This window comes from Peromyscus maniculatus, chromosome 15 (assembly GCF_049852395.1).
Source record: "Peromyscus maniculatus bairdii isolate BWxNUB_F1_BW_parent chromosome 15, HU_Pman_BW_mat_3.1, whole genome shotgun sequence".
Lineage (NCBI taxonomy): Eukaryota > Metazoa > Chordata > Mammalia > Rodentia > Cricetidae > Peromyscus > Peromyscus maniculatus.
Genome location: NC_134866.1, coordinates 36,252,012 through 36,268,835, shown reverse-complemented (window position 1 = coordinate 36,268,835; position 16,824 = coordinate 36,252,012). Strand labels below are relative to the sequence as shown.

Here is a 16,824-nt window from a genome sequence, read left to right as displayed (position 1 = left end):
GATAACAACACTAGTTGATTTTATGATTTGCATTTTTATCTTTACTGTCTATTTTCTCTTGACACTTGGAGAAAAAAATTATTTGTGTTTTTACACACACACACACACATACACACACACACAAAATGGCAGAAATGCCATATTGCACATTAAAAGTATTAAAATATTGATTCATTAAGAAAATCAAAAAAATAAATAAAAAGTGTATGGACTAAGGAGTTTTGTGTACATGGATTCGTTTCTTTTCATCAAAGATTAAACTATCAGCTGGTTGTAGATTCTTCCTGGACCCTGGGAGGGGACTATGGGGGGGCTGGACCCCCATAGTCCCCGTTACACACTCATAGCTTTACTCTGTGACACATTTTAACTGTTTTCCGTCAGTCTCCTCTGAACAGCTATGAGTACCTACAAGACGAGAGGCACATCTTATTCATCTCTGTAAAGTCCGGAACAAAGCACGCACTCAGGAGGTGTGTACATTATAGTGATTGCTTGTTTCATGGTAACTGGGGAGACTGATCAGTGGGTAAAGCACTGGGTATGTGAGCATGAGGACCTGGGTTGGCATCCCCAGAACAAACTGTAAAAGCTACAGCTCCAGTGCGATGGGGAGCAGAGAGAGGTGGGTCGCCCGGGATCTCTGATTAGCCAGTCTTGCCAAAACAGTGAGATCCAAGTCTATTGACAAAAATGAATAATATAAAAATAAACGGTGGTCACATATGATCAGCAATAATTGGATCGGTGACTTATTAAAAAAAAGGAGGAGATGAAGTTATAAAAGGGTTGGGGGAGGGGGCCTGGGAAGAACTGAAGGAGAAATCAGTTTGGGGGAATTTTTTTTTCTTTTCTTTTCTTTTTTTTTTTTTTTGAGACAGGGTTTCTCTGTGCAGCTTTGCGCCTTTCCTGGAACTCACTCTGTAGACCAGGCTGGCCTCAAACTCACAGAGATCTGCCTGCCTCTGCCTCCCGAGTGCTGGGATTAAAGGCATGTGCCACCACCGCCGGCCAGTTTGGGGGAATAGTATCTAAATATATTGTATTCGTGTATGACATTGCCAAAGAATAAATTTTAAAAAAATTTTAAAGGTGAAGAGAGATACATTGTATTCATGTGTGAAATTACCAAAGAGTGAATTTTTAATTTTTTTAAAGGTGAGCTAGAGATAAAGGAAAAGATTCCAATGTCAGCCTCTAGCCACACACATGAATGTATGGGTGAGTCTACCCACCCACACGCATGTACACACACATGTACATAAAACACACAAATAATCAAATGACTAAATAAAAATAAGCAAGTAGAGCAAGGGATAAACAAACCGAAAGAGAAGAAGCGAAGATTCTTGAAACTTAAGCCGAGGAAAGAACAAGGCAGAGGTCAGAAAGGGCAGCCTCCAAGAAAAGCTCTGGTGCCTGCGGTTTCTTTTGTGTCTGCTGGGGACAACAGATGGGACATAAAACATTCAGAAGCTCGGTGCATCATTGCTTTGGAGAAGTTTCTAGTCAGCCTGAAAAGGGATTCACGATGGCTCTCAGCCTCCCTATCTCCCTGCAGATCCCAGGAGAATCTACACTGTCAGCTGTGAAAATAAGCTCCTGCCTGGAGAGAGGTGCATATCGTCATCTTACTCCTGGAGATCCAGAGCAGCTGGTGACATCGCTTTTATTATTATGTATCCTTAGCTACTGTCCTGGGAACTTCCCGGGCATTGAAATGCTCTGTTTTCTGATACCCAGACTGTTCACATTTCCTAGAAAACTTGGTGACAATTCTGGTCAAGCTGGCTTTGTACAGGGGCTACATTTTTGCAAACCTCTATCAACGTCCCTGCCCTCTGTCACACATGCCATCCCATAACCAGGGGTGACACTGGACCTTTGCTAACAGGGTTAGGCTATGATGGTTAAGCACAAGAAGAGCATGCAAGCCTCACAAAGCACCATCCACACCGTAGGGAATTGGTGTTCTCTGAAACTCAGGCAGAGGGGTCTGAAGTTAACTTTATAATATATCAGACACGAAGCCATTTGATTCACAAACACGGACCATCATTTTTCTTCTCACCTAGCAGCCTGTCCACAAAACGGACATCGCTTTGCTCCTGCCTTGTGTCAGGCATTCTCCCAGCTTAGCTGGTTATTCTGTCCAGGGTGGATACACTTACACTTAGCAGCGTGGGGCCTTCTTTATTCACCTTAGAGACACTTCAGACCTTGCGCTCTGCTGAGAGAGTAGTGGGCATGTGGTCTCACAGACTTCAATGGCCTTCACTCTAAAGTAGCCATCACAGCTGTCCAGCGAGCCAACATGTATATCGATATCAGGATTTGAACTGAAGTAGAATGGGACTAATGGAATGGAGATGGGCCATAAAGCGGGCGTTATAGAGAACTTGAGCTGGCAACCACAATTCCTGGCCAAGGTACACCTTTGGATAATAAACACTGAATATCACTCTGTCCAGAGAAGTAGAGAGATATTTATCATGATGATAAAAACCATGATAATAAAGATTAAATATTATCATGGGAAGCCATGAAATCCCATAAGGAGTTAAAGAGATGGATGATTGACATGATTGGGACCTTCTTGTGGGTCCCCAGAGTTCTCTACTTCATTTCTTTCCACATGAGCTCATTTGAGCAGACCTATGCTCCTGGAACTAACTGATAAACGGCTCGGGCCTGAAGAATCCAGACTACTTTGAAAGAAGACTAACGCTATCATTTAATGAATACTTCCTGTGTGCTCTGTCTAGCACATGCTATGGAGCGTATTCATTCTAGTCAGTTTCTTGTTAACACTACACAGGCTAGGGTCATCTGGAAAGACAGAACTCCATTGAGAAAATGCCCTCATCAAATTGCCCTATGGGCAAGCCTTTTCTCAATGAACGATTGATGTATGAGGACCCAGCCCACTGTGGGCATACTGGGAGTGATGCTACTCTTGGGCTGGTGGTCCTGGGTGTATAAGAAAGCAGACTGAGCAAGCCATGGAGAGCAAGGCAGTGAGTGGCACCAGTTCCTGCCTTCAGATTTCTGCCTCGAACTGCTGCCTTGGCTTCTGTCAGGATGGACTGTGACTGAGATGTGTAAACCAAAGAAATTCTTCCTCCCCAAGTTGCTTTTGGTCAGAATGTTTTACCACAACAACAGAAAGCAAACTGAAAAGATAGTATATGCTTTTTAGTCTGCTCCATCCAATAATCCTGTGCAGCTGATGCAAGCTAACAGTTGGCTTACTTTACACATGGGAAAACACACAGAACGGAGACACGGCTTTTGTGTACTCACCCAGAGAGAAAGACAAAGAATCAATCACAAGTCCACACAAATCTGACTAACTCCAAAGTCCATGTGTTCCCTCGGGATTGCCCTACCCTTTCCCACAGAAGACGTGATGGCTCCTGTCTACTGGACATTATCTGAATGGGGAGAAGGACAGGCAGGAAGTCAGCTGGAAGGAGACTCCATGCCTCCTTTGTAAGTTCTGGTTACTGCTGTAGTTTGGCTATCAAGTCCCCCTCAGAGTCCATGTGTCCTTGGTCCTTGGTCCATTGCTACCGGGAAGTGGCCGAAGCTTAAGAGTTGGGGCCTACAAGAATGATGTTAGACATTGAGGGTGTCCCCTGGAAGGGGATATTGGGACGCTGGTGCCTTCCCATGTCTCCCTTTCTACTTTCAAGCTGCATGAGGTGAACACCTTCTTCCGCTACTTCTACTGAGCTCTGTTGCTTCACCACAGATCAAAGGCAATGGGGTCAAACTTCTTAACACGTGAACAAAACAACGACGCTCCCCCCCCCCAAAAAAAAGCGTGTTATCTCAGGTACTTTGTCTTAGTACTGCAAAGCTGACTCACAAAGGTGTCTACTAACAGATGAGTGCATAAAGCAAGTGCCACATATATGGACAATGGAATGTTACCCCCTGTACAAAACCTTGAGTAGAACTGGACGCTGCTATGCTGAGAAAATCGGATTTCGCATAAAAAGACGAACACCACACACTCCCATTTCTATTTGAAATTGAAAAGTTGATATCAGAGAAATAGATGGTTTAATAGCAGCTGCCAGAGCCTGGGAACGACTTTCCATTGCCAGTGTGTGGGGGAAGGAGGTGTGGAGGAAGCGGGATGACTAGGTACAGGGCTGCAATTGGATAAGAGGAAGCATCCCCAGTATGTTAGGATAAGTATGGTTGACAGCAATTAGGTGTCGTTCGATATTGAATGTTCCAAAGCAAGACAATGTTGCACATGCCTAACCCAAAGAAATGGCAAGTACCTGCAGTGATAGACATACAAATCATCCCCATATGATCATACTTAATACATATGTGTATTTAAATATTATTCTGTATTCCAAAAATATGTGCACTTACTGTGTGACAATTAAAACATATTTTCAAAGGAAAAGAAAAGGCCCAGAGAGCTGGCTCTGAGCACTGGCTGCTCTTCCAGAGGACCTAGGTTGGTTTCCCAGCACTCACACGGCAGCTCACACCAGTCTGTAACTCCAGTTCCGAGGGATCCAACTCCCTCTTCTGGCCTCATGTGGTGCACAGACATACATGCAAGCAAAACACGGATACACATAAATAATAATAATAATAATAATAATAATAATAATAATAATTTTTGAGACAGGTTTCTCTGTATAGTCCTGGATGTCCTGGAACTCATTCTGTAAAACAGATTGCTCAAACTCAGAGATCTGCCTGTCTCTGCCTCAAGTGTTGGGACTAAAGTCGTGTGCCACCACCACTCCTGGCTAAAAGTGAATCTTTTAAAAAATTAAAATAAGAAAAGTCATGGTGTTCACAGAGAAAGAGTAAATATATTTAAAACCACTCCAGGGGCTGAGGTGTAGCTCCATGGTAGAATGCTCAGTTACAATGTATGGATGATGGGTTCGATTCTCAGCACCACATACACACACATGCAAACCACTCTGTCTAGATGTGATTCTGTGTACTTAGAATGTTAACTATGTTGGACCTCCTGGCACAGGCCTGTAACCCCATCTACTCAAGAGGCGAGGGCCAGAGGATAATGAGTTCATGGTATGCCTGGGCTACAGTATGAGTTCAATGCTAGCCTGGGCAACTTAAGGAGACCTTGGTTCAAAATAAAAGAGGAGGATAGCGTGTAGTTCAGGGCAGAGCATCAGTTGGCATATGTGAGGACCCATGCTCAATCCCCAGCATCAAAAAAAAGAAAAGAAAAAAGTGGGTGCAAACCCAGCCACCACTTGGGTGTAAAATGTTAGTCAGATACTGCTCCTCTCTGCTGTCCCTCTCAGTGACTGCCACTGACTTCTGTAATCACTGCAATGCAAACCCTGCTCTGATCTCATGCCATGTCCCTACCCAGGGGACGGTTTCTTCTGGACATCAGCGTTTTTTGCTTGTTTTCCATCCCACCTGCACTCATTCTTTTAATATTGCCTTACGTATACAAACCACTCTTTGTTTGGTTCACACAGACAAGGAAGCCAAGTTCACTATCCTCTGCCATCTCCCATCCCCAGCTCTACATCCACATAGTAACCACCTGTGAAAGCTAATTCTGTCAACTTAACTAGCCGTGGGGTACCCGGGGATGTGGTCAAACATTTATTCTGATGCAACTGTAAGAGTGGACAATTTGTATCAGTAGACTGAATAAAGCAAGTGGTTCACCAAAATGTAGGTGGGCTTTGCCCAGTCTGAATTTTAAAATGCCCTCTCTTTAATGGTCTTATCCTGGGACACTGAGTTTTTTCCTAGCTTCCAGATTCAACCATTCAACCAGTAGAACATTGGATCTTGGCCCATGGGCCCATTGGCTTTCAAACAGCTCTCCCACTGTCTCTGCTGGAGCTCCAGTTCACCTACTGCAGATCATGGAACTTCTCAGTCTTCATAATCACGTGACCTCAACCTTACAATAAATCCTACCCCCCAGTTTTCAGTACAGTCTGTTCTGGAGAACCCTGACCAATAGCAGTCCTTTCTTCATCAAGGGGAGGACTGACCCCGTTCAGTTGTTCTCTGGCTTCTTGTGCAACATTTCCAAGCTGGAAGACTTAAACCCACAACTTGGCTCATGTATTTCTCAAATTCTGTATTGTCCTTGTTTGCATATGTCTTCTCTTGCCTTATACCTGAGGGTGTCAACTACTACTTCTCTTTATATCCCCTAGAGCCTAATGCAATACCTCTGTTGTTGAGTAGGTGAATATTACCTCAAGCTAAACAAGACTGAACATTGAAAGACTATAAAAGTCTGACATAATACTATATAATTGAATTTGAAGACAAATAATATCTAGATGATCTATTTGTGACAAAACCCAGAAAATGACTCCATTAGAGGACATCTACAGTATGTGCAAGATGCTTAGGTGGTGTTTCTATTACCTGGAGAGTTTTAAAATAGCTCTCATGCCAAATCTCCCCCCAGAACAATTTAATAAAAAGCTCTGGAGTGGTTTGTAGGCGGTATTGCTTTTAACCTTCCGAAATAATTCTTATAGGCAGTCAGAGTTGGAAGTCACAGTCCACAGGGAATGCAGGTGAACTGATTTCGGTTTCTATGAGGGATGAACTTCTGTTGAAAAGGAGACTTATGGCTGGAGAGATGGCTCAGCTGTTAAGAGCACTGGCTGCTCTTGCTGGAGGACCCAGGTTCGGTTCCCAGCATCTACATGGTGGTTCACAACTGTCTAGAACTCCAGTTCCAGAGCACATGTGTACATTCACACAAACACACATACACAGAAAATAGAAACAAACAAACAAACAAACAAATAAATAAGACTTCAATTTGTCTTTAGTGTCAGAAAGGGAAGACAGATGTGACTGAAAAATTTCATCAGTAACTATTTATTGATCACGTACTCATTCCTTCTGACGCCCATAGAAGTAAGTAGTGTTTGTTACTGGGTGCATTTTGCAAATGGAGACTAGGAAATGGGAAAAGCACTTGTATTTACAGTGATAACTAAGTAAGGTAGCTGAGACAGGGAAATGTGAACCCAGAATACCCAGAAGGCTTCAGAGTGGGTGGGAAATTTGGTGCTTCTGTGACCAATGTACTGTGTGTTGTGGATGTCCACACAGGCATGCACATGTATGATGCTTTTTTCTTAGCTGTGCTGATGACTGAACTCAGGACCTTGTGTATTAGGCAAGTTCCATACCAGTGTGTTAGGTCTCCAGCCCTGGAGCTTTTTCAGTAGAAGTAAAATGGATTAGAGGGGCGTGGGACTGGGGCTGGACTCTTATAGAAGAAAAAGCAGCCAGGCGGTGGTGGTGCACGCCTATAATCCCAGCACTTGGGAGGCAGAGGCAAGCAGATCTCTGTGAGTTCGAGGCCATCCTGGTCTACAAAGCGAGTTCCAGGACAGCCAGGGCATGGTGACACAGAGAAACCCTGTCTTGAGAACGAAAGAAAGAAGGAAAGAAAGAAAAAGGAAAAGCAGGACCTTGGGGCATGGTAACAGGGTAGGCCAAGGAGACAACATCAGGAAGGGTCTCTAAGGAGAGGATATGGGCTTCAGATGGTGGTTTCAGCAAGGTGACTTGCCAATGTTCTCCCTTAGGCCAGTTACCAGCTTTAGCTAAGTTGGGGTAACCCTGGGAAAGGGCCCAATAAGGGTAGAATACCAAAGGGGTGCTCTCCACAGTCCTCCCTTAAGCCAAAGTGGTGAGCATCGTTCATGCAGAGTAACTGGAACGTGTGAAGAGCCACGTGACACGAACTCAGAAGACTAAGGCAGGAAAGGCCCCAGGACCAAAAGAACAAGAACAGTTTGTCTGGCTAGAGGGGACCCTGGAGCCTACTATCGGGACACCCTGGTGGTCTGGGAGGTCTCCTATAGCATTCCAGGTTGTTGTTAGTGACACATCAATACAAACATGGACTTAAGTAGCCCTCTAGCCCCACCCTCAATTAGAGCCCAATACCTCACAGGGGATCTTTGGGAAGTCCGGCCCTACCTTTGGTTAGGGAGTGAATCCCCAGCTTGACCTGGGAAAAGTTCCCGCTTCCGATCTCCCCTCGAATTCGATAGAAGCCGATGCGTTTCCCCAGCGTGATCTCCCTCACCACCTTCTCGTCTTGGCACATGTCCTGAGTCAGTTTCTCGAAGGGGGTCAGCTGGCGCGGCTGGTCCTCCTCGCCTTCCTGGCCGCACTCGGTCTGGCCGCCGCTGCTTTCCGCGCTGTCCCTCCGGTCCCACCGGTCACAGTGTGTGTTCACCAGGCCGCCTCCATTCACAAACACTGCAGTCATCGTCCATGCGGGCTCACGTCTCCATCTCAGCCCAGGGCCACTGTCAGGGCGGTTTGAAGGACGACGGGCAGAGGCCACAAGGGAGGCAGATGTGAGCTGAGGTCTCCAGGAGCAGTGTTCCTGAGAGCGCTGAGAACAGAGCAAAAAGAAGTCCTTGCGAGACTCGGTGGCTGGATAGAGCTTGCACAGCCCAGCAGGGCCTCACTCCAGACCCTTTCTGACCTCGGGTTTCCAAGCGCTCGCTGCACAGCCAGACGGACATCCAGTTACCATAACTCCTCCTGAGGCGGAATCTGATGCCCTGTGTGGTAGGTGGCTGCGACGGGGGGACAAAGGCTCCTCTTTATTTCCCTGTGCAATCAGGCAGTCTTGCACTCCAGAGTGTAAAAGCCCCTGGGAGGCCCCCGAGTCCCTGCAGCGGGTACTCATCGCTGACCTTCATTTTGTGTTTCCGCTTGCTGTCAAGTCGCAGGACCCTGGGGACTTAATAATCTGAACTCCAGAAAGGACAAGTCTTGCAAAGCAGCCTTTGGTCACACAGGCAGCCGGAGGGAGGATTAAATCTGCACAATGTCACTTTAGCCGGCCTTTATTTAGATGAGCCCTCTTCTAAGCCCTGAGCTGTCCTGAAAATTTGGCGATGACAGCTCACCCTAAGGACAGAGAGTAAAATAGTTAGCCCATTCTAACGCGCTGCCCAGGAGAACACGAAACAATTCATGAGCATTTTTCTAAAAGCACTCTAGGAATTTATGAGTCATGTTACCAGTAGATGCTACATTGCATACCGTTTAACAAAAAGGAAAGTCAACATGTATACATGCTCTCAATGCACATTTTAGGAAACCGTTACAGGCCATGAGTTTCAAGCAAGGCCTATTTGTATTAGCTGTATTAGTTCAGCTCAAAAAACAGATTTTTTTTAGAATAGGAAACCACAATAATGACAGTTTACCACTTTCCAAACTGCCTTACTTTTTTTTGGAATGTGTTTTATCTCCTCTAATGCCTTTGTACTCCAGCCCAGCATCCCCTTCACTGGTTGCTTGCTGTGGATATCACTCTATATAAATAAAACACTGATGGCCAGTGACCAGGCAGGAAGTATAGGCGGGACAAAGAGAGGAGAACTGGGGAAACAGGAAGAAGGAGAGAGAGACACTGCAGCCACCGCCAGGACAAGCAGCATGTAAAGACTCTGGTAAGCCACCAGCCACGTGGCAAGGTATAGATTTATAGAAATGGGTTAATTTAAGATATAAGAACAGTTAGCAAGAAGCCTGCCACGGCCATACAGTTTATAAGTGATATAAGCGTCTGAGTGATTATTTTATAAGTGGATTGTGGGACTGCGGGGCTTGGGGAACCTGGAGAGAAGCCCTCCAGCAACAGTTGCTTTCATTCTTTCTGTTTCTCCAAAGACAAAGACCACTTCTCTCCGCTGCTTATTTTTTTCCTTATATTTCCGCTGGGCTGCCAGTCTGCAGGCCCAGCCCTTTATGTGACAGACAGACATGGAGGCCAGCGTGGCCAGAGGTGTGCAGGCTGCCCTGTGGACCACATTCCAGACTGCGCCTGCACTCTCTAGCCAGTCAGCTGTCCTAGGCTCACGGAGCCCTATGAGATGGTCACAAAACAGCACTAAGCAGTGTCTTCCCTCCGAGTCCCCTTGGCGTTCTGATTACTTTCTGAAACGTCCCTTCTCCTCAAAGGTGGAAAGCACAGTCCGCCCCTACTTCCCGTCCTACAGCATGGAGTGAGTGCTGGGCTCTGGGTGTTGAGAGTGTTCACTAAAAGTGTATGGAGCTTGACTTTTGAACTTGAGCATTTTCTGAACAACAACAAAACAAAACCAAACAACTAAACAAACAAACAAACAAACAAACAAACAAACAAACAAACAAAAAACCCAACCTAACAGATTGCCTTGGAAATGCAATTTCTAGTCTGCTTGAAGATATTGTTATTGTTATGAGTAGCACTGCCTATATTGTTGTTACAGGTTAAGTATGGGGTTGCTATAAGAAAGGTTAGGTAGGGGGTTCGTGCCCAATCCTCCTCCTATTTTTGGATATGGGGACACGAAGGTGGAAGAAGTCTGCAGGGTTATAAAGGGCCACACAGCAATAACTAACACAGCTCTAAGGCAGAGTGATTCAGATGTTAAAAAAAACAAAACAAAACAAAAAAACAAACAAACAAACAAAAAAAAAAAAAACCATGGAGGCCAAAGTTCCTTTACTGGATTAAGGAAATTTAAGACACTAATTACAATTGTCCTGGACTCGCAGACTCCTTTGAGACACTAACAAAATCTATGACCAGGAAAAAGCACACCCACACAATTTGCATGTAGCGTTAGAGCGTTCACAGACACTCTGAAACCTACCCCTGGATGTCTGGCTGAGCAAAGGTCAAGTGACACCCGACGCTCACAGATTTGCAATACAGAGCTCATGAGAGCCGGGAGTAGCATCAGCCGTAATTCTGAAAGAAACTTTAGCTTAACCTATGCAAAGGAGAGGGGCCAGTCCAGGTGCCGTGAGTCCTTTCCAGTGCAGCGGCCGCTGTGAAGAACTCTTGGCTCTGGAGGTGTCCTCTTGGAGTGCCTCCTCACCGGGCCGCGGTGGTCAATGGCCTATTTTACCACAGCCAAATAAATAAAGTGTGTCTCCGGGCTCTGCACAGTGTCTGGCACGCATCTGATAAGTTTATTAAAGAAGAAACGAACTAAATGCCAAGTTACCCAATGTTAGGTTTTAGTTTGGTCTAGTAGAGGTAAATACCTTTGTATTTATAAACTAATAACACTAGCCCAGCATTTACTTTTCATTATCCCAGAAAACTTACTTCAGCACATTCTTTCCAGAGCCTGGGCTACGCTGCACCAGCCGTTAGGATTCTCGACCCCACCTTCCTGTCTGGATGAAACGCTTAACTGCAAGTCTATCACCAGACTGGGACGTGTTGTGGGACTCCTTACACATACATCTCCTTGTCTTTGCTCCTTCCAAGAGGTCCACTCTTCCCAAGCCCTCAGGACTCCAGGTACCAGCTTCCCTCACCCCCACACAATTGCTGGCCCAGGGCTTGCCCTCTGCTTTCCTGGTTCCCCAATGCTCTCGATGTGGGCTCTGTATCTTGAGCTGCACAGGGGCCCTGGGATTACACAGTGTTTTAACCTCACTAACCCAATCGACTTTTGGTGCCTCCTAGAACAAGTCCCCCTTCTTGCTCCACTCGGAGAAGAGGTCAGATATGATTGCTGCCAGTGGTCAAGGTGTTTGGTGCTTTATGAGTTACATGTCCTCAAGTTAGATTTCTTGCAACATGGCCTTAAACCAATTCTCTTTTCTCAAAAGCCAGGAAAACGGCTACTCTTCTATTTAAATCAGATGAAGACGCTTTTACAAATTTGCAAGAATTAGGTTTGTATTGAAGATGAATTGAAACTTGTTGATAATGCCAATAATCCAATTAGGGGTAAATGAACACTTTTCTACTCCAAAATAAATCACATAAATATATACAAACAAAAGATTCCAACACCGGGGTGGGCGTGAGGGGAGTGTCTCCGTGGTTAGAAGGCTGAAGATTGCAGAGCCAAAAGCATAGTGACTATTTGAGCGTGGAAGAGAGCAAGCTCCAAGCCTGTATGTTCCAGAAGGCTGGACGCTCTCTGCCTCCTATCCCTGCCCAGCTCAGGAAGACCCCTGGGCACAGGAGAGAGTGTTAGGTAAAACTGGCTTATGGAATCCTCTTTCCTTCATCTTTCTGCACTTGCGGTTTCTGGAAAAGAGGGGACTAACCATCTAAACCTCCAGGCAGGGATCCTCTCTGGCCGGACTAGCTCTGGAGGAAAGCCCCCCCCCCCCGCCCCGAAAAAAAAAACCCTACATTTGGAGACTGTGTAATACAAAAGCTCTCTGACTTCCCACTGTACAATCCCTGGGTGCCAGTGCCCTCCCCCCCCACACACACACCGGGGGGAGACAGAGACAGAGACAGAGAGACAGATTTCTAATCCAGTCTTAGTTTCTGCCTAGTAGAGTGAATGGCCACTCCAGAGGCTCCAAAGCGAAAGAAACCACACCCACCCAAACCACCCCGACAACCAAAAGGACCTTAAAGGAAATAGAACAAGAAGGAAGCCGAAAACGTCCATAAAGCCAAAACAAAGCACTAAAAATTAAAAGACCACACAGACAAGAGCGAGATCTCTTGAGAATTAAATTATTTCCCTGAAGAATCTTTTTTTTTTCTTTTGATCTAGAAGAGATGAATAATAGAAAAGAAAAGAAAAGAAATCCAGTCAATCAAGTCAGAAATCTCAACATACTGATTATCAGGATTCCCAGTCACAGTGCAATATTCTCAATAATGACAAACATTAAAAAAAAAAAAAAAGCTGGGCAGTGGTGGCACATGTCTTTAATCCCAGCATTCAGAAGCCAGAGACAGGTGGATCTCTGTGAGTTCAAGGCTAGTCTGGTCTATAGAGAGGTCCAGGACAGTCAGGGCTACAAAGAGAAATCCTATCTTGAAAAAAGTAATAATAATAATAATGGCAAACATATATCTCCTGTCGCTCTTGAATTGCCGATAAAGCGTGGACTTTACTAAAACAGTTATAAATGAGGAGAATCCCCACACACACTCACATTCCACTAGTATGAAAATCTGAATAAAAGGATGAGCAGAAATGGTAAATCTGTGCCACTTGCGTATATCCATGAGGGAATGCATGTCCATTTTGCAAAGTTTTATTTTCCCCCTGGAGACTTACATTAGGTCTCTGTCAATAGAAATCCCGCTTAGTTTAAAGGGCTGCTACCAACAGTGCATAGTTTGACTGCTTTTTCACATGATCCCCAGACCTCAAGCTAGATCATGTTGAAAATTAAACAAATAATGGAAGATATGCATGATTTCAGGAGAAATCTCCCATTTCCCAGACGCAGGTAGTTCCCACTGTTGTTTTTACCTTTTGCCCCTTTGATTTTGACCGTTTTTTTTTTATTGGACCCTAATAAGAACTTAGAAACTCAATCAGACAAAAATATGGAGTCATGTCATCATAGATCAAAGTATCCGGAGGAGGCAGACTAGCCCTTAATTATTAGGTTACTGCTGCCCCACACCAATGCGTTACGTAAGATCAAAGAAAACAGGGCTTACTTGGTAATTTATTTTCTTGACTTGCAACCCACTGTGAAAATAATAGCAAAGGAAGCTGTGGTGATATCTTGTTGTACTCTAATAAAATTTGCCTGAAGATCAGAGGACAGAGCCAGCCACTAGATTAAACATAGAGGTCAGGCAGGGGTGGCACACACCTTTAATCCTAGCACTCAGGAATCAGAGATCCTCTCTGTGAGTTCCAGGCCACCCTGGGCTACATGAGATTGATCCAGTCTAGGAGAGAAACAGAGCCGGGCAGTGGTGGCACACACCTTTAACCTCAGTATTTTGGGAAGCACACACGCCATCAATCCTAGCACTAGGAAGGTTGAGATAGGAAGTGAAATGGCTGGGCAGAGAAAGGCATATAAGGCGTGAGGAGACAGGAACTAGGAGCCCTTTCGGCTGAGGACTCAGAGGCATTCAATCTGAGGATTCATGGAGACGGGATCAGCTGAGGAGTTGGCAAGGTGAGAAGTGGCTGTGGCTTGTTTCCTCTGATCTTTCAGCATTTACCCCAATATCTGGCTCCGGGTTTTTATTATAAGATCATTTAGGATTCATGCAACAGGACGACATCTTGCCTTTGTTCTCTTTATCTCGGTTTCAAAACGTCTGGGCCAGGCTTCCAGACAATCTCTTTGTTGGTTGGCAGGGCCAGGCTCGCTTAGAGGAAAATCTGGGCTTTTTTTTTTTTCTGTATGTGGCAACAAGATTCAGTGATAATAAGGCTGTGGTTTTAATCCTTCTCAGACACATTACACCCTCCCACAGAGATCGTTAACAAACACAGTGCATTTGAAAGTTTATTGTAGAGTTTAGAAATAATTTGCGCCATCTTTCCGTCCGGCCTTAGCTCTTCTTTCTCAATGTGCATACCCAGATCCCCATGGGGAGTGGAGAAGACATTTTGAAGCAAATGCGAAATCCTTCTGAACGGGTTCTGTGTAACACAGCTGCTTCCCAACTTGTTATCACAGGCTGCTTTCCTCAGTTGCTCATCCCAGGTCTTCCCGAGGCCACCCGCACTCACCATCCATGCCCAGTCCACTCAGCCTAATGGGTCTACATCCGCTCTCTTCCTATACGGAGTGCTACCACACTAGAGAGTCCCACGACCACTGAGATCACAGACTGAAATGTCTGTGGGGAGGGTGCAGATGTTCTATATGGCTGACCCCTCACAATACCCTTAGCATGCTAAGCCAGATTTCGCTGGGCTGCAGCTGGGTGGCCATGCTGGAATGCAGGTTTACATTTGTCAATGCTTGTAATTCCCCCAAAGAAACTGGCAATGGAGGGGTTTTTTGATAATCTCTCTAAGTATGTGATTTTATATATTTTAATTTTAATAGGGATTAAATATTTTTAAAACATAGGTAACTGAAACTGAACGGTTGGAGCGGAGTTGTGTGATGTGGTATGTTTGTGTGGATACACGTACTCAGGTGTGTGCCTGTGGAGGCCATTCAACAGGGTATTGTCTGGTATAGAACACCTAGCACTGAAAACCACAAATAGTCTCTGATGGAAGTATGGTTTAGCAAGTGTTTAAAAATTACATTGTGGGCTGGAGAGATGGTTCCAGAGGCTACGAACACTGGCTGTTCTTCCAGAGGACCTGAATTCAATTCCCAGCAGCCATATGGTGGCTCACAACCATCTGTAATGAGATCTGGCTCCCTCTTCTGGCCTTCAGGGACACATGCAAACAGAACACTGTATACATAATAAATAAATAAATAAATAAATAAATAAATAAATAAATAAATAAATAAATCTTTTAAAAAAAATTGCATTGTGCCAGGCAGTGGTGGGCACACGCCATTAACCCCAGCATTCGGGAGGCAGAGGCAGGCGGATCTCTGTGAGTTCGAGGCCAGCTTGGGCTACAGAGTGAGTTCCAGGAAAGGTACAAAGGTACACAGAGACACCCTGTCTCGAAAAACCAAAAACCAAAAACAAAACAGAAAAAACAATAAAAATTACATTGTATAGGAACAGAGGGGATGACTCCATGGATTAAAGGTTTCTTATTTAAGCATGAGGACATGAGTTTGGACCACCAGTCCCTATGCAAAAGTGGGCTGCAGGTGTGAATATCTATCCCCCCAGCACTGGGGACTCAGAAGAAGATAGGCCCTAGGGGCCTACTGGACAGCTAGTCTAAGCAAAACAGAGTGCTTCAAGTTTGGTGAGAGACCCTGTCTTGGAAAGAAAAAAAATGAGATGGAGAGTGATGGAGGGAGACCCCTCACATCAGCCTGTGACACATCCCCCATGAATGAATGCCCTGGCGACACTGAGAAGTGAGCTGTCCCCAGTCCCCTTTCACAGGTTAAATCCAGAAAATCTAAGGGCAACAGAAGTTAACAACGTTGCCTCTGATTTTTCAACTGTTGGCTTCTTGAGGGTGAGAACCGAGTGTTTAGGTCACCTGCCAATCTATCAACGACACGTTTCAAAAAAAAAATGAGGAAGAGAACAAGCCACGATTCAATAGAAAGATTTCAGGCTCCTGGACGCTAAAGAGAAACTCAAATCTCATTTATAATTCATGTTTGGGAACACAAATCTTCCTATCATCTTTAAAAGACCATGCTTGCCTTCAAACAAGTGGAGAATGGTGGAGATGGTGTGCCAGGCACTGAACCACAAGCAGGTAGCTCTGAGCAGAAAAACAAACACGTTCTCCCCAGAAATAGCTAATTTAGGAAGCAGCGTGGGAACACTCATACTTATTTGCAACTCTCAAGTTTATTTTTAGGGGATTAAAATGTTTTCACATCACAGCCCAAACTGCTCTTTCACTGCTTGGTGATGTCACTTAGTTCTAGAGGAATATATTCCGGACGACATGGAGAAGGATACAAGAGTGATGGGATCAGGGAATTTAAGAAGACCTTTCGATTTGAGCCAAGCTAAGGAAAGGCTGTCGTTCACAAGCAGTTCCTGCTGTGGTGAGGGGAGCATGCTGCTGAGCAAACACTTGTACTAATTAAAAAGTTCCAGTGCATTTGAAACCTTTATTGAATCTCCCCTCTCTGATTGATCCCTGCACACGGCAGCCCACTGTTCAGATCAGTGCTGAAGATCAAGTCCAGGGCCTCCTGCGTCCCAGGCAAGTCTTCTGCCTGAGCTATTCTGCCAGCCTTTGTTTGTTTTTAGGGTTCCCAGGATCCGGCATACAGCCATTTTGGAAAGCTGCTATTTTACAACATAAGAACTTCAGGCAGGCATGCTGCTATCCGACTGAAGACTGCATTTTCCCGTTTCTACTGCAGTTGGGTGTCGCTGTATGTCTGCGTTTTAGTCATGGACTATGAGCAGAAGTAGTAAAGAGAGTTGCTAGGTTC

General features: G+C 45.0%; 1 protein-coding gene across 2 annotated transcripts in view; it reads right to left on the bottom strand.

Moving 5' to 3' along the window:
- Nim1k (NIM1 serine/threonine protein kinase) overlaps nucleotides 1–16,824 on the bottom strand; it is a 53,518-nt gene that overhangs the window by 10,302 nt on the left and 26,392 nt on the right. Inside the window, exons 1-2 of one of the 2 annotated variants that reach the window (XM_076551856.1) lie at nucleotides 11,837–11,915; nucleotides 7,993–8,940 (exon numbers count right to left, since the gene is read on the bottom strand). In XM_076551856.1, coding sequence (XP_076407971.1) covers nucleotides 7,993–8,287 — 295 coding nt within the window. In that variant the 5' untranslated portion in view covers nucleotides 8,288–8,940; nucleotides 11,837–11,915. Of the gene's footprint in view, nucleotides 1–7,992; nucleotides 8,941–11,836; nucleotides 11,916–16,824 lie in introns of those variants that run through there. The other variant, XM_006989800.4, reaches the window with a different exon arrangement.